The sequence below is a fragment of the Ipomoea nil genome, unplaced genomic scaffold (genome assembly GCF_001879475.1).
Source record: "Ipomoea nil cultivar Tokyo-kokei standard unplaced genomic scaffold, Asagao_1.1 scaffold1043, whole genome shotgun sequence".
In the NCBI taxonomy this organism is placed as follows: Eukaryota; Viridiplantae; Streptophyta; class Magnoliopsida; order Solanales; family Convolvulaceae; genus Ipomoea; species Ipomoea nil.
The window spans coordinates 10,270,439-10,294,963 of record NW_017617471.1 but is presented as its reverse complement, the minus strand read 5'-3'; the positions used below and the strand labels follow the sequence as shown (position 1 = coordinate 10,294,963).

Sequence of the window (24,525 nt, the reverse complement as noted above, 5' to 3'; positions counted from 1 at the left end):
TAGAAAATATCTATAACTGAGGTAATTGAGTTCAAATCCATTCGGATTTCAAGTTATTGTATTCTATGACAAAAATAAAAATTTAATTAAAATTTAATTTTTTGTCCAAATATACTGGATAAAAATTTAACAAAAAAAGAATACAATTCAAAGTTAATATAAAAGTGTCATTTTTCATTCATATTTAAATACAAAACTATTCATCAAATTTTGATGTCAATTCCTTTTAAAATTTTATTTCAATTACAATTAAAACTAATCTATGAATTCAAATTAAAAAAAAATTATCAAGTATGAAAAATAATAAATTATATCTAAAATATTTTTTTAAAAAAATAAAAATTAGGGACATGTGAAGTTGCCCTGGCCCGGATGTGTCACTTTTAAACATGATTGATAAGAATCATGCTATATCACTTTACAGGTCATTTGAGAAGAGAATCCATGCTATATCTAATAGTGAGCACATGACACTATATATTGTATTCAACATTTTTTGGTATTGAATTATTACATAACTTTTTTATGAACTCATAGTATATAGGATTGAACAATTTACAGGCAGTTAATGAAAATTGATCAAAAAGGGAAAATAATTAATATCATATATATAGTGAATATTTATTTTTGGTTAGACCACGAGGTGTATTGTTCTTGTATCATACTCAGACTTATCTCAGTTCTCATCAGGCCAACTCAATTAAGAGGCTGGGGGCACAATGCTGGCAATTGGAGTAGTTTTGAATTCTCAACCTTTTTAAGGATGTGGATACACAACCACTAACACTAACCAATTAAGTTAATTATGTAGTGAATATTTGGATAATGCTATAGTGAAAAAAATAATAAAAAATTCTACTAATATCTTTCACCATCTTAATGTGATAATAAAACTATTTTTATTCATTATAGTTACCATAAAGTTAGCTACACCAGCCCAGCAGCCCTAGAAAAGGAATATATTTATATTTTCACATCATATTGTAAAAGATTTTGATGGAAATTCTTTGCCCTCCGCATGATCGGTGAATATTATATATGTAGTGAATATCATATATTTTAGCATTCCAGGCGATTGTATTGAGACTATTCATTAATTAATACCAGTTGGCAGTTGTAAATATTTGTAATACATTACTTACAAATTACAATTTCCAAAACTCTAAAAAAAAAAAAAAAAAAAAAAAAAAAAAAAAAAGACTTGAGGTTAGATTCGGTCTTGCACACACTGTACTGATTGTCTATAAAGGAGGAAGTAAATACTTTAGGTTAAATCAACCCAAAAAAAACTATAAACTTACTCCCTTGTATCAAGCTTTCATCAATGGCGGCACGGTACGGTTTTGGTGGAAAAGCAAGTGTTAATGAAGATGACATGAAGGGCCGATATGTTTTTGGTGGCGGCTATAAAGGTAAAGGACGTAATAACCTCAGGGACACCCTGGATAAGTTCGGAAAAGTTAAGGATTTCTTGAACCACGATGACACAGAGATGGTAGTGCCAACGAATCTGAGCCGTCCAGGTCCCAACATGGCCACTCGCCCTAGTTGGCCAAAACTTACCAACTTTGGGCAGATGATGATGGTGACGAAGAAAGAAGATGATGATGATGATGAGAAGGGAAATCAAGAAAGTTTTACACCTGCAGATAAAGCAGCAGAGGATTCCTCAAAGAAACGACCAAACAATAAATTTTGTCTGCAGGATCAAGGCGATGTTGACTCCATCATCGTACCAAACATTAATCTCGGATCAAACCCATATCCAAACAACAATGTGATCAAGCCAACAAATTACAGAGGCACAGCCATGGATCCTCCCAAGGATGACAAACTATCCTATGGGGTCAACAACACTTCCTCCAACAAGGCTCCACCTTGTAGTGTGAACTTTGGGCCAAAACAACATTCAGATTATGTGTCTGACAGCAGAGGTCAGAGTCCACCTTGTACTGTGGACGTTGGGTCAAAACAATATTCAGATGATGTGCCTGACGGCAGAGGTCAGAGTCTACCTTGTACTGTAGACCTTGGGTCAAAACAACATTCAGATGATGTGTTTAACGGCAGAGGTCAGGGTCCGCCTTATACTGTAAATTTTGGTCCAAAACAACATTCAGATGGTGTGTTTAAAGGCAAAAGTCAAGGTCCACCTTATACTGTAAATTTGGGTCCAAAACAACATTCAGATAATGTGTTTAAAGGCAGAGGTCAGGGTCCACCTTATACTGTAAATTTGGGTCTAAAACAACATTCAGATGATGTGTTTAACGGTCGAGGTCAGGATCCACCTTATACTGTAAATTTTGATCCAAAACAACATTCAGATTATGTGTCTGACTGCATAGGTCAGATCAAGAAACAAAACATGGAAATGGCAGGGTGGGTTACCAACAAGCCAAATATCAGCAACGGGTGGCAAGATTATTATTCCTATGAGGATGCCCCACTGAAGCCTCAAGGAAGGTACATTTACAATAATAGGGCGCAGCGGTGGAAAGAAATTACCCCTAATCCTCCACCACAACTGCGACTGCGATACGGCGGCGCGTATCCGAATTTGCGACCTGCGTACCGTAGACCGGTAATTGATAGCAACTGGGCAGAGAAGAAGTACAACGGCGTGTTGCTGACTGATAATTAAGAAAAATGTCTTTTAACGGGTTGTATTTTAAAAGTAGATGTTATATATATATATATATATATATATATATATATATATATATATATATATATATATATATATATGAGTTGTTGAAGTATGTAAAATAGCATATACAATTATATACATATAAACTTATAAAGGCTGTCTCTACAATAATGACTATATGAACCTATAGTAATTATTTTATTAACTTGTGGTAGTTATTTAATGACTTATAATAATGGTTTTATAAACCTTAAAACTTTACGAACTTGGATTGGTAACTTTATAAACTTGTAGTGACCTAGTAATTTTAATATTATACAATAATAGTTTTATGAATCTACAATATTAATATAATTTTATGAATATGTAGTTGTTACTTTATTAACCTAGCTATAGTAGTGATTTTATATACCTATATAGAAAAATAAATATCAATGGGAGGTGTTATTTAAAATCTCTTAATTAGAGTTTTGATGGTATATTATAATATACGGAGTACTAATTTCATTTTCATAAAAATATTAAATTAAGTTAAAAACGATGAAAGATAAAAATTAGGGATGATTTGGGTTCATGTTACTACATGCACATTGATTCATGATATAACCATTGGAGAAACTTCTAATCATATGACTCATATACAAGCACTAAATTGTAAAATATGCCCTAACCCCTAACAAAATAATTTACCAAAATTATAAGCATTGAATTTGACAAAATTGATGGCTGGTAAGTGGTATGAGTGCACCTTTTTTCATATATGTGAAACAAATCAAATGTGAAATGGCGCTTAAGTACGAATTGAACCTGCGATTAATCTTAGTCCTCCGGCCATTTTGGTAGGAAAATTTTCAGTAGTTCATAAGAAGACAGATAAGATTTCACATATTTAAAAATCCTGGAACCTGAAATAATTGGTATTTAATACGGAGTATGTTATATGTGTCATTAACTTATAGTTTAAAATTAGATTGTAGGACAACATCAGCCGAGTTGGTCCTGCAATTATCTTTATAATCTTAAAGTTTTAAGTTTGACTTTCTATGAAATATAATGTACTATATATGTACACATATAAGTTAATTTATTTGTTATCAACAAATATTAATTAAACAACAAATTTACCTAACAATTTTATATCCAAATGTGAATGGAACTTTAAAAGAACAGAGAAAGTGATAACTGAGCAGGGTTAATTATTGAGATTTTGTGTTATTTTAAAGGAATGAGTTTCAAATTGGCCACTGAACGTAACCTAAAAATGCAATTAGATAACTGAATGAAAAAAAATGTAATTAGGCTACTAGTCCAACAGATTTCCATTATTCTTAATGGGTCAACACCTCGTCCATAAAGATGGACACCCCACTTGGACAATTGGGCCAAGACTTTCCCAATTAAATATATCCCCCCTATGGTCCCGGATAGTTATGCTGTGCATCCGTATGCACCATGCATGGTGCATACGAATGCCAAAACGACGTTGTTTTATTAAAAAACGCGCGTCTCCCTTTTTTAAAAAATCCAGGTTCGATTCCCAGCAACAACATTATATTGTTTATTCATTCTGAAATTTTAGTTCATAGATTATGGAATTATAGTTCATTGCTTATGGAATTATAGTTCATCGATTCTGGAATTGTAGTTCATCGATTCTGAAATGTTAGTTCATAGATTATGGAATTTTAGTTCATTCATTCTGAAATTTTTAGTTCATCGATTATGGAATTATAGTTCATCGATTATGGAATTATAGTTCATCGATTCAGAAATTTTAGTTCATATGTTGTTGTTGGGAATCAAACCTGATTTTTTTAAAGGGGAGACGCGCGTTTTATTAAAACGACGTCGTTTTTGCATCCGTATGCACCATGCATGGTGCATACGGATGCCCAGCATAATTTGCCTATGGTCCCATATCGCCATCAATAGTAATAATAATAGTAATAATAATAATAATAATAATAATAATAATAATAATAATAATAATAATAATAGTGATAATAATAATAGTAATAATAATAATAGTAATAATAACAACAACAACAACAACAACAACAACAACAACAACAACAATAATAATAATAATAATAATAATAATAATAATAATAATAATAATAATAATAATAATAATAATAATAATAATAATAATAATTCAAAGTCTAAATCATATGTGTGATTTTGACACTATTGCAATGAACAAAATAACTATAACCAATATATGCAAATTAGAGGTCAAGATACTATACACTAAAAAATTCATAAACTTTCTCACATTTAAATGTGAGTTAATTACTGAAATAATTCCTTAACTATAATGAAATTACCGAATTAGTCTTAGATTATTTTTTTGTGATTAATTAAGTTAGTGGTGTGATGTTCCTCCCTTTTTGAACTCTTTATTGGTCTAATATATTTGCTCTGTTTCGTTCAAAAAAAAAAGTCGACGTGGATAATATGAGGTTAATGTAATAAGAAATAACTTGGGTGGGATTATTTATAGATGTGGGGTGGGGATAATACATAAAATGATGAAATATTTGTCCTGCAAATGTTAAGATATTTCTATTCCCAAGGGAAGAGAAATATCAGAAATAATAAGCTGCTGTGCGCGTTTCGCGCACAACAGCCAGCCACACGGGCCCGTCAGGCGCGCCTTGACCATGTTATTTTTTTAAATTAATTTTGTTTTGTTTTTGTTTTTTTTTGTTTTTCTCCCATTCCCACATTCTCTTTCCTAATCACTCTTACATTATCCTCCATTCTCCCCAACCATTGTGAATGTTCTAAGAATCCCAATATTATAATGACACATTGACACTTGAACGTAACTATTTTTTAGTACACTAATCTCCTCGCTGAATGGTAGGCATTTCCATTTTTAAAATCAATGATTAAACCTTTGACCTTTAGTTAAGGATGGATGAGTCTACACCCTCCAGGTTACTTCATCCTAACTGTGCAGCTAAATAATTCACGCATAGCCAGCTTTAAATAGAGAAGTAGTGTCATATCTTTACCAGCATCATATCATCCAAAGAAGAGAGAAAGCAATAAGTTTCTTAAAGAAGAAATACTATACATTTCTGGGCTATTGAATTGATTGATCAATGGCGGCTTTGTCCGATAATGGCAAAGTGGTTAAACATTTCTTGAATGAAGGTCCGTTTGAGGCCAGTATGCCAGCTGCTCCGGTTCTTAGCCGTCCAGCTCACTACTCGGATGCTTCGACATACGGCGATGAATCTCCTATTAGGTACAGTGCTCAACGTTTTAAGCTAAAGTACGGCCCTAACGATGGTACTATGTCTACTTACAGAAGCTATGATGATTCCCCTCCAAGCTACTATGGAGCTCTAAGTAAACAAGACGTGGAGTACGGTGGAGCTGAAGGCGAATCTCTTCCTGAATATGGAGCTCTGCGTATTGAAGACTACGCTGTGAAGAAGTACGGTGGCACCTTACTCCCTAACGATGGAGCTATAGGCAGATTTCCTCCTGAATATCGAGCTCCGGGTAGTGAAGACGTCTACCGTAATGAAGGTATCAGCGAACAGAATGAGCAGAGAGATGAAATGTCATGTGGAAAGCTTGTGATTGGAAGTTGGAAGGGAAAAGTGAGAGCTGTATTTCATAACTGACTAACTGCAGTCCAAGAAGTTTATACAGTGTATATAAAGGAGAAATAAGAGGCGGTTATACGGTTATGCTAGGCAGATTACTAGTAGATACAGATTACATAGATGACCCTTATATATTGTTGCTTGATACCCCCCCGTAAGCTGGAGCGTGCACATCTTGTATGCCCAGCTTAGACCTGAAGATATGGAACTGAGTAACCGGGAGGGGCTTAGTGAAACCGTCTGCTACTTGGTTGGAGGACGTCACTGACAGTAGCTTGATGAGTCCTTGATTCAATTTCTCCCTAACAATGTGACAGCCGATGTCGATGTGTTTGGTGCGTTCGTGGAACACATGGTTCTCGGCGATGGCCATTGCGGACTTGCTATCACAGTACATGATTGCCGGTGTATCTATTGTAACATGGAAGTCTCGAAGGAGGGTAGTGAGCCATTGTACTTCACAGACCGTGGCTGCCATGGCACGGTATTCGGCCTCGGAGGATGATCTTGATACTGTTGCTTGCTTTTTAGCTCTCCACGAAATTAGAGATGAGCCAAGGAATATACAGTAGCCTGTTATGGACCTTCGTGTCTCGCTGCAAGATGCCCAATCCGAGTCTGAAAAGACTTTGAGCTTCAAATCTGTGTTTGATGGATAAAATAATCCTTGTCCAGGGGCATTCTTTATATATCGGAGTACTCGATGGGCAGCTGCTAAGTGTTGATCTTTAGGAGCATCCACAAATTGACTTAATTGTTGGATGGCATATGATATGTCCGGCCTTGTAGCTGTCAAATATAGTAGCTTGCCCATCAATCTTCTGTAGCTACTGGGATCGGCAAGGGGTGTTCCATCATTATTCAACTTCAGGTTTGGCATCATTGGTGTGTTTGCAGGTTTACATCCAAGAAACCCGGCCTCCTCCAATATTTCTAGTGCATACTTCCTTTGGCACAGATTGAGTCCCTTGTTGGATGTTTTTGCCTCAATTCCCAGAAAGTATCCAAGAACTCCCAGGTCCTTAATTTTGAATGTATCATCCAGGAAGCATTTCAGGTCTTGTATAAGCTTCATATTTGCACTGGTGACTAGGATATCGTCCACGTAGACAAGTAAGGCGATGAAGTTAGCACCATTGCCCTTAGTGAATAGGGAAGGATCGGATTTTGACTGAACAAATCCGATGTTGTATAGGGCTGCACTTAGCTTTGCGTTCCATTGTCTACTCGCCTGTTTAAGGCCATACAGAGATCTTAGCAACCGGCAGACTTTGTGAGGATTAGCATTCTGAAATTCGGGGGGTATTTCTATAAAAACTTCTTCATTAAGATCTCCGTGAAGGAACGCATTGTTAATGTCCATCTGATGAATGTGCCAAGACTTAGATACTGCAGTTGCGAGGAAGGTGCGAATGGTTGTGATTCTGGCTACTGGAGAAAAAGTCTCCAAATAGTCTATACCAAGCTGTTGATTGTAGCCTTTCGCAACTAACCTCGCTTTGTGTCGTTCGATGGTGCCATCTGCCTTCAGCTTGGTTTTGTAGACCCATTTACATCCTATAGGATGTTTGCCAGGAGGGAGGTCTGTCAACTCCCATGTCTGATTTTTCTGGAGTGCTTCTAACTCTGCATCCATGGCTTCTCTCCAGCATTTGTGTTTGGCAGCTTGTGAATATGTTTTCGGTTCACTGATGGCAGTAACGGCCATTGAAAACACTCCGTGTGTTGGCTCAAGAAAGTCATATGAGACGACTTTGGATAATAGATGAGGAGTGGTTCCATTCATGGAGGCAGACTCACAATAATAATCTTGCAGGTGGCGTGTCCTGGTGGATTTTCTGGTTGGCATGGGAGAAACAGAGGGGCTTGTGTTTCTATTTGTGGTGCTGCTGTCATCAGTGGGGGAATCATTCAATGTTAGACTGTCATTGCACATTGGACCATGTACTTCCTCCCTAGTAGGACTGTTATTGCATGCTGGTTCATGCATTCTTCTGTCCAGTGATTCATCATGGTTATTATCCACTGGTTTTGGAAGGAGTCTGTTGTCCATGTGAGACTCCCTTATCACCATCGGATTGTTGCTCATTTGGGGCTGGTTATATCCAGGTTGTTGAAAGTCAAAGACTTCATGACTGTGAGTAGGAATTACCGGCAGAGATGGACCGGTTGGAGATGAGGCATTATCAACACTCGGGTGCTCTTTATCTGCATAAGGGAATTGCCCTTCATAGAAAGCAACATCACGTGAAATAAAAATGGAATTGTCATGCAAATCATATAGGAGATAGCCCTTTATATTGGCAGGCATTCCAATGAGGATACATTTTCTGCTCCTATGAGCCATTTTGTGTCTGGATACGGATGAGGTGGAGGCATAGCATAAACAACCAAAGACTTTGATAATGTTGAGATCTGGTTCCTTGTCATAGAGTCTTCTATAAGGATTTGACCATCCTATAACCGGGGATGGAAGGCGGTTGATAAGATAAACGGCATGCAAGATACATTGCCCCCAAAACTCCAATGGAAGATTGGCTTGGAACCTTAGAGCCCTCGCCACATTCAAGATGTGTTGATGTTTGCGCTCCACCACCGCATTTTGTTGTGGAGTGTTGACACATCTCTTTTGATGTATTATCCCATGTTTGACGAAGAAATCCTTCATATTGAATTCCAATCCGTTATCACTACGGATGATCTTGATTAATAGGCCAAATTGTGTATGAATCAGCTTCTGGAAGGCCTTGATTAAATTTTGTGTCTCGGATTTATTCTTCATCAAGTAAACCCATGTAAAACGAGAATAATCGTCAACAATTGTCAGAAAATATCTTTCCCCTTTCAAAGATTGAACTGCAAAGGGTCCCCAGATGTCAACATGAATCAACTCAAAACAAGTCTTTGACATAGTGCTGCTTACAGGAAAAGGGGATTTCTTATGCTTTGCAAAGTGACAAATATCACATGCTACTTTCTTGGAATGGGAAACACTAATATCAGCAAGTAAATGCATTTTATTGAAAGGAAAATGTCCTAATCTTTTATGCCATACTTCATTACTACATGACATGATATATCGATCTTGGACAGAAATCTGTACTTCAGGTGCCTCAGTGAGCAGATATAGGCCACTCCCTTCCTTAGCAAAACCAATCGGCTTCCCATGGTTGCTTCGAAGAAGACACTGATGAGAGTTAAAAATCAGTTCATATGATGATTCTTGAAGCAGCTGACTAACAGAAATGATATTAAAGTTGAAGGAAGGTATGTGCAGAACATTTTCCAGATTTAGATCATTCCTTAGTTTTATATGCCCTTCATGCATGACTTCTGCTTGCTTTCCATCAAGCAGATTGACTTTTGTTCCTTTAACAGGATAGTATGTTTCAAAGAAATCCAGAGAACATACTATGTGATTAGTAGCTCCGGAATCCAAGATCCAAGAAGAATGTTGTAAATGAATAGAATTAACAACATTATAGTAAGCAGACTTGCCTTCATCAGGTGATGATTTTGTGAGAGTAACGGCAGCTGAAGTTGGATGATTCTGTCCTATTTGGACCTGTAGAAGGGAGATAAGTTTCTGAAGCTGTTCGTTGGTGTTAGGCTCATTGAGGGTAGAGACCGCCGCCGTGGCTTGCTGTTTGCCCCTTGATTTGAATCCCGGTACCCAGCCGGGGGGGGGGGGGGGGTAACCGTGCTTTTTGTAGCACTTCTCAATTGTGTGCCCCGTCATACCGCAATAGGTACATTTTGCAGACTTGTTCCCAGTTCCAAAGCCATTATTCCTTCGATTACTGTTGTATCCAACAGCAGCCACCACTTCCTGATCATCTGTAGGATTAGTTTGGACGGCGTTAGCATGATTTACCTCAATATGGCCTAGGCTCAGACTCTCGATCTTCAATTGTCTCTCAAATTTCTCTGCCATAACCAATACTTTGTGCAGGTCAGGCATAGGATCCAGAACTAAGATTCCGGACTTCAGTGAGTTGTATTCTTCATTCAATCCTTGCAAGAACCTGATGATCTGATCGACCTCCTTCTCGTTCCTGATTTCATCAAATGCGTTACATGAGCATTGAGGAACACATCTACAGATCGGCAATGGCCTGAGCTCGTTCATCTGTTCCCATAGAATCCGGCAGCGTGTGTAATAGTCGTTAACCGACATGTCTCCTTGCCTCAGATTTTGGATCTCCATGTGCAGAGATGAGATCCGATGTGCGTCTCGCTGAGAGAAGCGTTTCTTCAGATCATTCCACACTTCTCTCGCGTTTTGGATGTGCATCACACTCTGCGCGATTGAAGGATGAACGGCTTTGTAGATCCACGCACATATCATGAGATTGCACCTCCTCCAAGCTGGATACTGCGCATGATTTCTGTCCGGTGCGACTGTGGTGCCTTCTACAATGGCCCACTTGTTCTTTACTTCCAACGCAACTCTCATGGATACACTCCAAGTTCCATAGTTGGCGCTGCCTGTGAGGGGAGGGCTGACGAGTACAGCGTTGGTGTTTTCATTGCTATTCAGAAACAGAGGGTTGTCTATGTCCTCCGATCTGTTGCTCCGCTGCGGAGTCAAAGTTCTCTGGAGGTTGTTGCTCGGCGTGGAGCGATTGGGTGATCGGTTGGCCGGCGGTGTTGACGGATGCGTCCTTTGGCCGGAATCTCCTGTGCTAGACATGACGACGGCTGCGTAGCTGCTTCTTCCACGCTCTGATACCATATCAGCGAACAGAATGAGCAGAGAGATGAAATGTCATGTGGAAAGCTTGTGATTGGAAGTTGGAAGGGAAAAGTGAGAGCTGTATTTCATAACTGACTAACTGCAGTCCAAGAAGTTTATACAGTGTATATAAAGGAGAAATAAGAGGCGGTTATACGGTTATGCTAGGCAGATTACTAGTAGATACAGATTACATAGATGACCCTTATATATTGTTGCTTGATAGAAGGCTTTCAATTCTTAAGATGGCTGGTCTGGCGGTGTGGTCATAACTTGGATGATGAATAGACTTGTATAGATTTTAAAAATTTAATGATTCAAATGAAGAAACTCTGAAGGATTACTTCTACTTCAACGATTCGAGAGTTTTACATAGCGGGAATTAATTATATCCTTGTTAGTTTGTTTACATGTATTTGTTCTTGAAAAATTAAGTTTCTGTGAATGTTATACAATATGTAAACACAATAATTTAAAGGAATAGAGAAGGATTTTTACAGTGGTTCGGCCAACTCAATGTACTTCAATTCACTCTTCTCCTTAAAATTCTTAGGGAGGATTGCACTATTCTGGCCTTTACTACAATAAGGACATTCAAGCCTTGAACACAAAGTCGGCCTTGAACTCCACATGTTTTTCAACTCAACCGAGTTTACTTCACCTCTTTTCACTTCTATCAAGTAGAGAAACAAAGGGGTTGAAGAAAAGGATTCTTCAATCTCCAACTAATAGCTTGACTTGGTTGAATATGGATATGAGCTTTCTTCGCACAAGTCTCTTGAATTTCGATATGAACTTTAAGTTTTCTCTCTCATTGGTCTTGCTTGATAGTTAGTTTTTTACACTTTGAGCACTTAGAAAATTTTGAATAGACAACACCTTCTTTTAGTCTTGGAAGATGATATTATAGGAGTTTTGGAAATGTGTCCGTTAGAGGGAAACCCATTTCAATTGTTTACTAACCGACATGTAAAGACCAGCCAACTTTGGACCAACAATTATGCCATGAACTTGGGTCCACTTTGCAATGTGGACCTGGGTTCAAAATACACAATTTATATATTGAATGTTCACAATTTACATACTGAATGTTTACAATTTGAATTCTGAACATTCAGTATGTAAATTGTGAACATTTAGTATATAAAATTGTGAACATTAAGTATGTAAATTGTGAACATTCAGTATATAAAAATATGAGCATCCAGTATGTAAATTGTGAACATTCAACATATAAAATTGTGTATTTTTTTTAACTTAGGTCCACCTTGCAAGGTAGACTCGGGTTCACAGAATAATTTGCAACTTTCAATTGTTATACCATGGACTAGGGTCCACCTTATAGTGTGGACCTTGGATAAAAAAAACATTCTGATTATGTGTTAGACGACTTTGTACTATAAATTTTGGTTCAAAATAACAAGTCTGATAGCATAGGTCAGATCATGAAATAAAACATGGAAATGTGGACCTTGAGATGGTTACCAAGAGCCTAACACCTTTGTAAAGAACACTTGATCTAGTCTCCCATGAATTAAAGTAGAACAAAAATACCATCAATTTAAACAAGAATATCCACACGAAAATGATAGATAAAGATAAGTACTTAAAGCAAATTGAAAAGCAACAATGTTGTTATTCAATAAGCTAAGGCTGCTAAGCCAAAAGATCCGAAAATAACACAAGTTTAGACTAAGTATAGGCATACTCATGCCTCTCTAATTCTATCCTAGTTAGAAATAACTAATTTTCGCTAATTAAAATAAAAACAATTCAAACAGCTCAGAGTTTTCAAATTCTTTTTTATGATAATCAAACAAAGGAGTTGTGATAGGTTCTATTTACAACCTCTATTTGACCATATATATGTTTGTGGGTGACAAGAGGTAAAAAATACGAAGTAGCAATTTAGTTCCAAGCTAGCTTGCCCCACAAAACTCTCCTAAATTGACTAAAAATTTTATTGCCCGTCACTAACAATAGTTCGTGGCATACAATGAAACCGGCCTAACAATCTCTCTAAAGAATAAATTGGCCACATGCAAACATAATTCAGTTTCTTCTTCTAAAAGGTTGAACCCCAACCCTAAGGGCCCCTCACACCCCGGCTCAACAGAGCACATAATTCAATTTCTTGTTTATTCATGATGTCGCTATTTTGTTCAATCTCTAATTTAATTTGATATTAATTTAAGTGATACTTTTGGTCCTATAGATATAAAAGAAGTATAAAAATTTATAAATCTGATGCCCATTTAAATTCAATTACTTTTCTACTAATCATGGATGGTATATGTCTTATCAATTAGGAGGTGTTTGGTTAGAGGAAGGAAATGAATTGCAATTCGGTAGGAAAAGAATAAATTAGGAATTTAAATTAAATTGTTTGGTGATGAGAAATATAATTATTGGGAATGGAAAGTAAAAAAGTGGTATAAAGACTAAAATGTCATTGTGTAATAACAATGATAATAACAATTAGCAATTATACTTTTGTCGTTTCTTCTATTTTTTCCTTCCCCATAAGCATTGAATTGCAATTCATGGGGATACCCCATAAATTTCAATTCAACCAAAAGAGAGAATTGCAATTTCTTCCAACCAAACATGTAATTGAGGCCTTCATTGAATTATAATTCAATTACAAGTTACAACTAGGTGAGAGCTTGCTATTCTCGTAGCATAATTACGAAGAATTAATTATATTTCTAGAATTAGTAGGATAATTAGGATAGTACAACTTAATTAGTGGGAGAGTAATATTGTGTTTAATTTAACTAGGGAAACTATGTATGATTATTACCTTGTATAGTTAGTACTTAGTATAGTTTTGGTAGGTTAATTATTATAGGTATTAGTAAATTACTATAAATAAGTCCATTGTATATGAAGATGAGAAGCAGAGAAATATATTGTTATTGTGGTCTTTTAGCTATTCTTCTTGGAGTCCTCACACACTCGAAGTGTGAAAATTGGAGTTTGCCGTGATTCGAATACGATTAGGAGGCAGAAGTCTGTTTGAAAGATTTCTTCCGTTGCGTACTAAATTTCGATACCTAACATATTCATAGTAATTATATATTAGCTCTATCTTATACTACAAGTGATTCTCAGCAACTCTATTCTTCTTTTTCGTTAGCATATCACAAAGAGTCAGCTAGCTAAGATAAATATCGATAATTAAATAAAATTGATTCCAGGCATATGTATAAGAGAAGAATTTGGTTCCTTCAAGATAGGAAAAACATATATAAAGTAAGAATCCCAATATAAAACAAGAAAATTAAATGACCATCCATCTTGCCCTATACTAGCCAGCTTTAAATAGAGAAGTAGTGTCATATCTTAACCAGCATCATTTCATCCAAACAAGACAGAAAGCAATAAGTTTCTTAAAGAAGAAATACTATACATTTCTGGGCTATTGATCTGATTGATCAATGGCTGTGTGGAGTAATGGCAAAGTGGTTAAAGATTTGTTGAATGACGACTCTCCGGTTCTTAGCCGTCCTTCAACAAGCCGCAATGGATCTCTTCTTAAATATGGAGCTCTGAATAGTAAAGACTACGAAAACGCTGTGAACAAGTACGGTGACACCTTGCTCCAGGTTGCTTCAACAAGCCGCGCGCTCGATAAATTGCGTAGTAAAGACGATGTGGAGGACGGGCTGTTAAGATGGCTGGTCCCGGCGGGTAGGGGTTTTAAGTTTTGGCTGTGTATAGGGGATCGATGAATAGACTTATACAGATTTTAAAAATTTAACGATTCAAATGAATAAGTTCCGAATGCATGGTTACTTCTACTTTAATGATTCGAGAGTTTTACATACGGGAAATTAATTATATCATTGTTAGTTTGTTTACACGTATCTATTCTTGAAAAATTAAGTTTGCATGAATATTATGGAGTATGTAAAAACAGTAATTTAAAGAGATAGATTATTTATAGTGGTTCCGCCAACTCAATTTCACTCTTTTCCTTAAAATGCTTAGAGAAGATTGCACTATTCCTTTAGTACAAACATTAAGGCCGTCCAAGCCTTGAACTCCATAGATATTTTCAACTCAATCGAGTTTATTCCGCATCTTTCTACTTAGCTTTCATCATACAAATGGATTGAAGAAAAGGATTCTTCAATCTCCAACTAACAACTTAACTTGGTTGATCAATTTGGATATGAGCTTTCTTCGCAGTACAAGTCTCTTGAATTTGGATAGAAACTTTAAGCTTTCTCTCTCACTGGTCTTACTTGATATATAGTTTGTTTTTTTACACTTTGAACACTTAGAAAATTTTGAATTGACCAGCACTACATTCTTTAGTCTTGGAATATGGTATTTATAGGCGTTTTAGAAATGTGTCGTTGGAGGGAAACCCATTTCAAACGTTTACTAACAAGCGTGTAAAGACCAGCCAACTTTGGACAAACAGTTATGCCATGGACATGGCTCCACCTTGCAATGTAGATTCGGGTCTAAAATACACAATTTATAAACTGAATGTTCACAATTTACATACTGATCAGATGTGAACATTCAGTATGTAAATTGTGAACATTTAGCATATAAAATTATGAACATTCAATATGTGAGTTGTGAACATTCAGTATATAAATTGCGTAATTTTGGACCTGCGTCCACTTTGCAATGTAGACTCGGGTCCACAGAATAATTTGCCACTTTCAATTGTTATACGTACCATGGAGCAAGGTCTACTTTATAGTGTGGACCATCAATAAAAAAACATTCATACCATGTCTTTGACGGTAGAGGCCAAGGTCCACTTTGTACCGTAAATTTTGGTTCAAAATAGCATAGGGCAGATCATGAAACAAAACATGGAAATGGCAGCTGGGTTAAACAGCAAAACAAGTATCACACAGGACTCACCCACCACCCATGCATAGAACAAATGGTTTTCCAAATAGTAATTGGCAGTATCAAGATGATATATGAACCGAAGAAGAATAACATAAGGCCAACTCCAAGGACAGATTATTATTACTATGATGCCTCACTGCAGCCTCAAGGAAGGTACAATTACAATAATAGGGCGCAACGGTGAAAAGAAATTATGTGGAAACGTGTTTACCATACGCATATTAAATTTACAAGTATGTGGATTTTGATTCATCTAATGTATTTAGAATAAAAATATTTCTTTGCTTAATATTCAGCATCTGACCGCATAGCGCAGTGGATTAGCGCGTCTGACTTCGGATCAGAAGGTCGTGGGTTCGACTCCCACTGTGGTCGTATCTGCTTTCCAATTTCGTAGTTTAACAGTTAACACCAACGCCATACGCAAATTACGCTTTTACCCACAATACAGGTCGTGGCGTTTCTTTATTTCATAGTTCAACACCAACGCCTAATCCAAATTACGCTTTTACCCACCATACATGTGAGGTCAAAGTACCTATGAGATCCCTGTACTGTAACGTTTTGTTCAATTTAGTCCTTCTACCTTAATTTTGTTCAATTTAGTCCCTGTACTTTAAAAAGTGAAACGATTAAGGACAATAATTGATATTTATGTATTTATTTTGGACATATTATGTAATATATTGGTGGTAAAAATAAGTAATTTTAAATATTTATAAAATAATATATGAGTTGGCATGTAAGTATGATAATGTGACAGATAAGATGTCAACGCCATATCAACGATTGTCCTTAATTGTTTCACATTTTAAAGTACAAGGACTAAATTAAACAAAATTAAGGTAGAAGGACTAAATTGAACAAAAGACTGTAGTACAGGGACCTCATAAGTACTTTGACCTACATGTGATAAAAAAGATTAATTTAACTCGGTAATTCCTTTTTTTTAATTTTATTTTAAGAAAATCTCGGTAATTCCTTAAAATTACATTTTGTTTTGAAATATTTTTCTACAACTAAATCACAAAACATATTTTGCACATTGGCAAAGTAACATTGCTCAAAAAAAATAATTCAGCATTTGATTAAATAATTTAGCAACATATTTTAGTATACTTCAATTGGCAATTCATCCATTTAAGTATATTGAACCTCAATTTGTCTAACAACACTAAATCAATTCATAAATAAATTAGAAAATATATTATCTAATAAATTAATCAACTTTAATAAATAATTTATTTACAAAATATATTCACACACGTATTGTTCGATATAATATTAGACCGATGCTCGGTCTCAACAAAAAGTTTAAGCTGATAGTTGGATTGCACGTTAATGGCTATATGCTCACACGCCCCCTCACGTGTGTGCGGTGGGTTCCAAGCAACACGTGGACCGATAAACCGTCTGGCTCTGATACCAAATTGAAGCACGTGCTCCATCTCAACTAAAAGCTTAAGCTGGTAGTTGAATTGCACGTTAATGGCTATATGCTCACAAAGGGAGTTCGACAACAAGCCTTAGAGTAGGCCCAAGGTTAGCCGACCTGAGTTGGTGAGGTTGGACCGGCAAAGTAAGGAAGTCAAGTTGCGCATCATGCAATTGTGACATTATTATCTCATAAATAAATTATTTATAAAACGGGTCGGGTTAAAATGAAATGTAATACTTAGCTTATATTAAAAAATGTAATATTTCTTTATAATAAATTATATTATTTGTTACTTATAAGGGAAAGTGTAATGCGTTTGAAAAAAAAATTATTATACTTTTAAATCAAATTGTAATATTTAAGGGTAAAATAATTATTATGAGAAAAAACTTTAATATTAATTATTGATAAATTGATTGACTATTTTTTTTTGAAAGTCAATTGCTTGACTATTACTTATGAGGTAAAGTGTAATATTTATGAGGAAAATGCAATACTTTTAATGAAAAAATATAATACATTTGAATTAAAATGTAATATTATTAAGAGTTGAAAAATTATTTATGAAGAAAATTGTAATACTTATGAGGAAAATCGCAATACTTATGAATAAAAATAATGTAATACTTCTGAGAACTTAGATCCGCCCATCTCACAAATTCTCATTTGGAAATTTTTCCAAGAATAATTATTAATTAAATTAATTATTTTTTTTTTGAATGCTACTGGCTCTATTACATTGTAGTATCTGTTCATATACTTTCTCAACATACTAAAACACAAAGAACCAATAACGCCTCCACTGAGGCTCGAACTCACAACCTTCCAAATGGAAGTCCAACCCAGTTATTAATTATTAATTATGCTATTTGTTGATGTTAATCTGAAGTTGGAATACTATGGATAACTTGTTGGAGCAGAACGGGACAAATTCAGACTTAGCTCTTATGCTACAAGTGATTCTCAACCACTTTATTCTTCTTTTTGAAGGGCCTATCAGAAAGAGCCAGTTAGTAACAAATTTCAGATAAATATCTATAATTGATGCCAGACATATAAGAAAAGAATTTGGTTCCTTCAAGATAGGAATAGCATATATAAAGAATCCAAATATAGAAAAGGAAAATGGACCAGTGAAAAATCTCATATAATATCACATTATACACTGAACTTGACCAAGACCAATATGATGACACTTCAATTCAACAAAATAATATAATTGAAAATGACTCATTTTTTTCCTGAATTATGTGGTTATTGCGCTTCTCCATTCCTGAATCCACATTAGCACCTCAATTATTTTAAAAGTTTCAATTTCCCTACTTTTATGTTAAAAAGATATTTTTACCCTTAAAAATAAAGGTAGAACATGTATTTCATTTATTTTTTTTCCCAATAAATTATTGCTTATACATGGGAATTAGAAAAAATGTTTAAAATAAAAACAGACATCATTTTTTTTTTTTTGAAAGAACATACATAATTTATAAATATTATAGTTATAATTTTAACCTAATGCTAGTAACATTAATATTATAATTATAATTAATCATCATTGATGAATTATTTGTGTTTAAATATTAATTTTGTTAGTAGCATAAACTTAAAATTATAATTATAACATTTGTAAATGGTGGTTGTTCTTTTTTTTTTTTTTTTTTTTTTTTTTTCGCATTTATTCTACTTTTTAATATAAGCATTGACTTGTTAGAAAAGAAAAACAAATAAAATATTTATTTTTACGGATAAAAAGTCCATTTAACAAAAAGAGAGAAAACTTGTTATTTTTAAAATAATTGAGGAGCTATTGTAGATACATGAATAGTTCAGAGGAAAAAAAATGTTAAACCATATAATTCATAGGGAAAAAATGTTAGTTTCTCATAATATAATGTTATTATTATTTTGTTATTAGACACGCCACGAAGTGTCTTGATAGAGTAGGAAATAATATTATAATTTACACTTAAGTGTGAGAATAGAATATTGTCTGCCTAGCTAGTGTTCCTCACTCTTTAAATAGAGAAGTAGCTTCATATCTTAACCAGCATCATCCAAACAAGAAAGAAATCCAAATCAACAACTTTCTTAAAGAAGTAATACTAGTTTTAATATATATTCTAGCCGGCCTATTGATTGATCATATCAATGGGTTTTTCTGATAATGGCAAACTGGGGCATGATGATGAGTATCCATATGAAGACCATATGCGAAGCCAACCGGCGTTCATGGTTGATGGTGGGCAAAGGAAAAGCTCCATGATGACTACCTATCCTAACGCCGAGGGCTTAAACAACTATGTAGTGAAGACCCAAAGGGTTGTTGAGGTTGTGAGGCCTGTGGTCACTCGTCGAGTTCTTATCAATGGTAAGCCCGTGAGGGAGGAAAGAATTGTTGGTGCTTATGAAGATGGTAATGGCGGCCTCAAGGAGAATCTTGATAGACTTGGGAAAGTTAAAGATTTCTTCAACCAAGTTCAGATGGAGGCCAGCATGCAGCCAGGTGCTCCAATTCTTAGCCGTCCAGTTGGTCACAATTTGGGAGCCAACCCTAATTGGCATAGCCAAAATGGTGCCAATTGGGGTAGTAGGGGTTCTTGGATGAGCCATGATGAGTCTCCTCCTAGGCACAACAACAATGGGCATTTTGATCGTCCCAATTGGGGTAGCAGGGCTTCTTGGATGAGCCGTGATGAGTCTCCCCCAAGTCACAACGGTCGACCTTTTGAGCCAAATCGTCCTAATGGAGGTACTAGGTCTACTTACACAACCTATGATGATTCCCCTCCTAGATACCATCAACCTAATGAGGTGAGTCGTCGGAGTTTGGATACTAAGCCTAATTGGTCTAGTCGAAGTGAGTCTCCCCCTCCGCCTGGAATTATGACGCGATCTAGGTTGGTTAGCTATCCCAACTCTGGTACTAGACCCAAGTGGCCAAGTAGTCGAGATGACTCTCCACCTAGACTTATGGCTCATCCAAATTTAGGTGCTAGGCCAAATTGGCCAGTTCGAAATGATTCTCCACCCAAAGCTATGGAGTATTATGAGTCTCACCCCAACTCTAATACTAGGCCTAATCTGACAAAAGCTCGAGATGACTCTCCACCTAAATTTATGGCTCATCCAAACTCAGGTGCTAGGCCAAATTGGCCAATTCGAAATGATTCTCCACCCAGAGCTATGGAGTATTATGAGTCTCACCCCAACTCTAATACTAGACCTAATTGGGGAAAAGCTCGAGATGATTCTCCACCCAAGCCAATTGTGAATCATTTGATGCCTCGTAAGAACCCAGGTGCCAATAAGCCTAATTGGTCTAGTAAGCGAGATCACTCTCCACCTAGATCCATGATGCCTCCAGAATTAAACCATCCAAATTTAGGTACTAGGCCGAATTGGACTATTCAAAATGAATCTCCACCTAGAACCTTTGAGTATTATGAGTCATCCCACCCCAAGTCTAATCTTAGGCCTAATTGGACAAAAGCTCGAGATGATTCTCCACCCAGATCAATAGTGCATCAACCGATGGCTCATCCAAACTCAGATACTACTAAGCCTAATTGGCCTAGCAATCATGATTACTCTCCACCTAAATATGTAGAGAAGGGGAAGGACCAGAGAAATACTAGCCCACTGCACAACAAGCTTGAGAAAGTGACCATTCATGACAGTAGAGGATCAAGCCCAATCCCAAACAAAATGAATGCTGACAATGCAAGGTCTGCAGGTTCCAATAAGGAGAGTACACAGCAAGTTAGGGAGTCTGATCAGAGGCCTAATTGGCCTAACAGGAAAGCCCAAGATGGCAAAGAAGAACATGAGAAGCCTAAATCCAATGATGGAGGGCACATCAAGAAAGGCAATGAAGAGGAGTTTCATGGTTTGGCTAATCCAAAGAGTGCACCAGTTGAGGCCACAACACGTATAACCTCGACTCAAGAGGATTCCTCCAAGAAACCAAGCAAGAATCAGCATGATAATCTCGACGATGGCAACTCCAAGAAGAGTAGCAGCATAACACCAATCTCATACACCAAAGGTGCTGGCAACACCAAGGCTGCAGATTTCAACGGAAGATGGTACAAACAGCCCGGTTCCACTCTCACCAGCGCCACGAGCAACGTGGACGATCTGATGAAAGTCATCGAGGAAGCTAAAAGAACAGGGGCATATCCTACTGCATCAGAGAAGCCACACTGGAGTGAAATCACCCCGATTCCTCCCCAAGGAGTGCGCGTTAGCGGCCCACAATGGAACGAAATCACTCCAAATCCTCCAGTAATTGACAGTATGGAAGCAAGGAGGCGATATACTACTGGGTATCCACAGCCAGTTGCAGCAGCACCTATGGGTATGGGATTTTATGGAGGAGCTCTTAATAGTGAAGATGCTGTGAGGATATATGGTGGCACCTTCCTACCTAACTAATCAGGAAAACTTGCCCACATCCAATTGCTGGCAACTGTGGCTGTGTTATCTCACTTATCTGCATATAGTTTCTAGCTACCAATATGACACTAGTTGCATATGAAAATTAAACCAAAAAGTGTGTGTTTAATCTGTGCTAAGATGTTTTACTGTTTGAGTACTTGATCAAATACTGTGTGATGCTTGAATAAATGTAATGTATTTGTTCTCTCAGGGATATAACCATAGAAAATTGTGTATCCCATGTTCGTGGTCAGGCCGGTCAATAGGGGTTAAAAACCTACAAACGCCGTCTGTGGGGATCGAACCCACGACCACGTGGTTAAAAGCCACGCGCTCTACCACTGAGCTAAGACGGCTGATGACTTTATATATTTATGTGATTATATATAACTGATTTTAAGAACTTTATCAATAATATACTTCGTATCTACTACGTATCATTTATATCAAATCATATATATATATATATATATATATATATATATATATATATAGGAGGTCATAGGAGACGGACTAGGTGAGAACTAACTGTTTAGGAGAGAATTGAGAATTAATAGCTGTTGTTTATGTGTCAGATCTAACAGATCAAAAGCACTATATTTTTTTTAACGCGGTGGTATATATTTTTTTAAATAATTGAACTTCTTGAAGTGTAAAATAAATTGTGTTTAAAAGTCCAAGTAATAGTTTCATATAGTGCACCTAAGTGAAAGTAAATAATTGATAAGTGGGTGCCACGGCTGCAATTAGTTCTTAGTTCTTTCCTGGACAATCATTGTATATGAAATTGCATAATAGGACTAATATTTTTATACATTTTGATTTCTTGAAAAGAAATAAACCCTGCAATACTAACAGGGCGTTTGGTTGGAACGAGAGAATTACGTGGGAAAAGAATTGCAATTTCATGGGAAATGAATTACTAGGAATAAAGTGAGAATTTAAATTTTAGTGTTTCGTTTATGGGAATAGAATTACTAGGAATTTTAATTCCAATGTTTGGTATACATAAGAATTGAAAGGGAATAAGTAGTATAAAGTCTAAAATGCCAATTATTGTTGTGGTATTAATTTTAGGTTAAAAAAAATAGGGATAATTTTGTCTCATCACTAGTTTTTTTTTTCTTCCTGAAATCCCAAGAATTAAAATACCAGGGGGACATGAGATTTTAATTCCATGAAAATGAGGGAATTGCAATTCCTTCCAACCAAACTAAGGAATTTCATGGCCTTTGGAATTAAGTGGGAAGGAAATTTAAACTCCCTCCAACCAAACGCCTTGTAATAGTTTTTTTTTTTTTTTTTTTTTTTTTTTTTTTTTTTTTTTTTAACACGGTGATATTTTCGTAAATAATTGACATGTAAATGATTGCAATTGGTTTTTAGTTCTCTCCCGAGTGTATATGAAATTTCATAATAGGACTAATATTTGTTTATACATTTTGATTTCTTGATAAGAAATAAACCTTACAATACTGATTGTTTTTTTTTTTTTTTCTTTTTCCCTATGAAAGAACTTTGCATAGGGAAGCATATGTTTGTTACTCACGTAGAGGCACTATAAATATGAAAAATACAACGTACAAAGAATATTGAGGATTTCCTGAATATTTTATTTTCCTTAGAGATGATATCTTTCCTAAGAATAGACATATAAATATATATAGAGATCATGCAAATATATGAAAATACATATAAAGATATTTCGTAACATATCTTCCTTGATTTCATTAATACTCTATCTCAAGTTAGAGCATGAAGATCGAATGCCCAACTTGTAAAGAATGCTCTTAAACTGATGTCAATTGAGACCCTTGGTGAAAATGTCTGCAAGTTGGTTTGTAGTGCGAATGTGAATAAAAATAATGACACCAGTTCAGATTTGCTCTCGCACTAAGTGACAATCAATGTTGATATGCTTGGTGCACTCGTGAAAATTGTGAAGCGCAGCTTGATTATCACAAAATAGACGTATTGGTTATATATGTAATACGCCAAGGGACTTCAAGAATGCTTTCAACCATATTAATTCACAAGTAGTGATTGCCATGAAACGATACTCTGCCTCAACAGATGATCGAGACACAATATGTTGCTTCTTTATTTTCTACGAGATAAGCGAACCACCTAAAAATATAAAGTATCCCAAAAGAGAATGACGAGTGAGTGGACATGTAGCCAATCAAAATCACAATAGGCAACAAGTTGTAGAGGATTATTTCTAAGAAAATACCTTGGCCTAGGTGTCCTTTGAGATACTGTATAATAAAATAAACTATTATTTTAAGCTCCTCGTGTGTTTTACCAACCAAACTCATGTTTTCCAGACCATGCTATTAGCAACTTTAAACTCGAGTACTATAACATTGACATGGGCTCTATCTTTATTACTAAACAACTACAATGTGTTGGAACAGATCCAAGATGATCTAGACATCCATGTTAGAAAAGAAAGATGCGTTGATGAATTTGACCTAAATCACTTATTTACCTAGAAGCTGTCATTAAAGAAACATTGCGTCTATATTCGTTAGCCCCGCTCATCATGTGATGGCTACAACATCCAAAAGGGCACTTGAATAGTGGTAAATGTTCCAAGAGTCATCATGATCAAATTGTGTGGGAGAAGCCTAATGACTTCAGGCCCGAGAGATTTTTAAGTAACCACAAAGGCATTGATGTTAGGAGTAATAGTTTTGAGTTGATTCCATTTAGTACATAGTGGACGAAGAATGTGCCCAGATTATCTTTTGACTTACCT

The 24,525-nt window shown here is 35.9% G+C and overlaps 3 protein-coding genes and 2 non-coding genes across 8 annotated transcripts; 3 read left to right on the top strand and 2 right to left on the bottom strand.

Moving 5' to 3' along the window:
• Positions 1-1,227: 1,227 nt before the first annotated feature.
• On the top strand, positions 1,228-2,686 carry LOC109181758. 2 transcript variants are annotated; one of them, XM_019331670.1, is made up of 3 exons: positions 1,228-1,934; positions 2,073-2,114; positions 2,319-2,686. In XM_019331670.1, exons 1-3 carry the CDS (start codon positions 1,325-1,327, stop codon positions 2,642-2,644), a joined length of 978 nt encoding a protein of 325 aa, XP_019187215.1. In that variant the 5' UTR covers positions 1,228-1,324; the 3' UTR covers positions 2,645-2,686. The 2 variants fall into 2 exon arrangements, with proteins under 2 accessions (XP_019187215.1, XP_019187213.1); XM_019331668.1 differs by lacking the exon at positions 2,073-2,114 and having other exon boundaries at positions 1,271-2,003; positions 2,280-2,667.
• Positions 2,687-9,093: 6,407 nt separating this feature from the next.
• LOC109181757 lies at positions 9,094-11,238 on the bottom strand. The gene is made up of 2 exons (XM_019331667.1): positions 9,772-11,238; positions 9,094-9,460 (listed from the first exon to the last, which is right to left on the bottom strand). The coding sequence occupies exons 1-2, from the start codon at positions 11,006-11,008 to the stop codon at positions 9,417-9,419; spliced, it is 1,281 nt and encodes a 426-aa protein (XP_019187212.1). The 5' UTR covers positions 11,009-11,238; the 3' UTR covers positions 9,094-9,416.
• Positions 11,239-16,190: 4,952 nt separating this feature from the next.
• Positions 16,191-16,264, top strand: TRNAR-UCG. Its single transcript has one exon. It is a non-coding gene; the product is annotated as a tRNA-Arg (tRNA).
• A 3,102-nt stretch (positions 16,265-19,366) lies between these two features.
• On the top strand, positions 19,367-22,000 carry LOC109181756 (serine/arginine repetitive matrix protein 1-like). 3 transcript variants are annotated; one of them, XM_019331664.1, is made up of 2 exons: positions 19,367-20,295; positions 20,443-22,000. In XM_019331664.1, exons 1-2 carry the CDS (start codon positions 19,476-19,478, stop codon positions 21,759-21,761), a joined length of 2,139 nt encoding a protein of 712 aa, XP_019187209.1. In that variant the 5' UTR covers positions 19,367-19,475; the 3' UTR covers positions 21,762-22,000. The 3 variants fall into 3 exon arrangements, with proteins under 3 accessions (XP_019187209.1, XP_019187210.1, XP_019187211.1); XM_019331665.1 differs by having other exon boundaries at positions 19,367-20,316; positions 20,464-22,000; XM_019331666.1 differs by having other exon boundaries at positions 19,503-19,538; positions 19,966-22,000.
• A 48-nt stretch (positions 22,001-22,048) lies between these two features.
• Positions 22,049-22,120, bottom strand: TRNAK-UUU. The gene has a single exon. It is a non-coding gene; the product is annotated as a tRNA-Lys (tRNA).
• Positions 22,121-24,525: the final 2,405 nt, after the last annotated feature.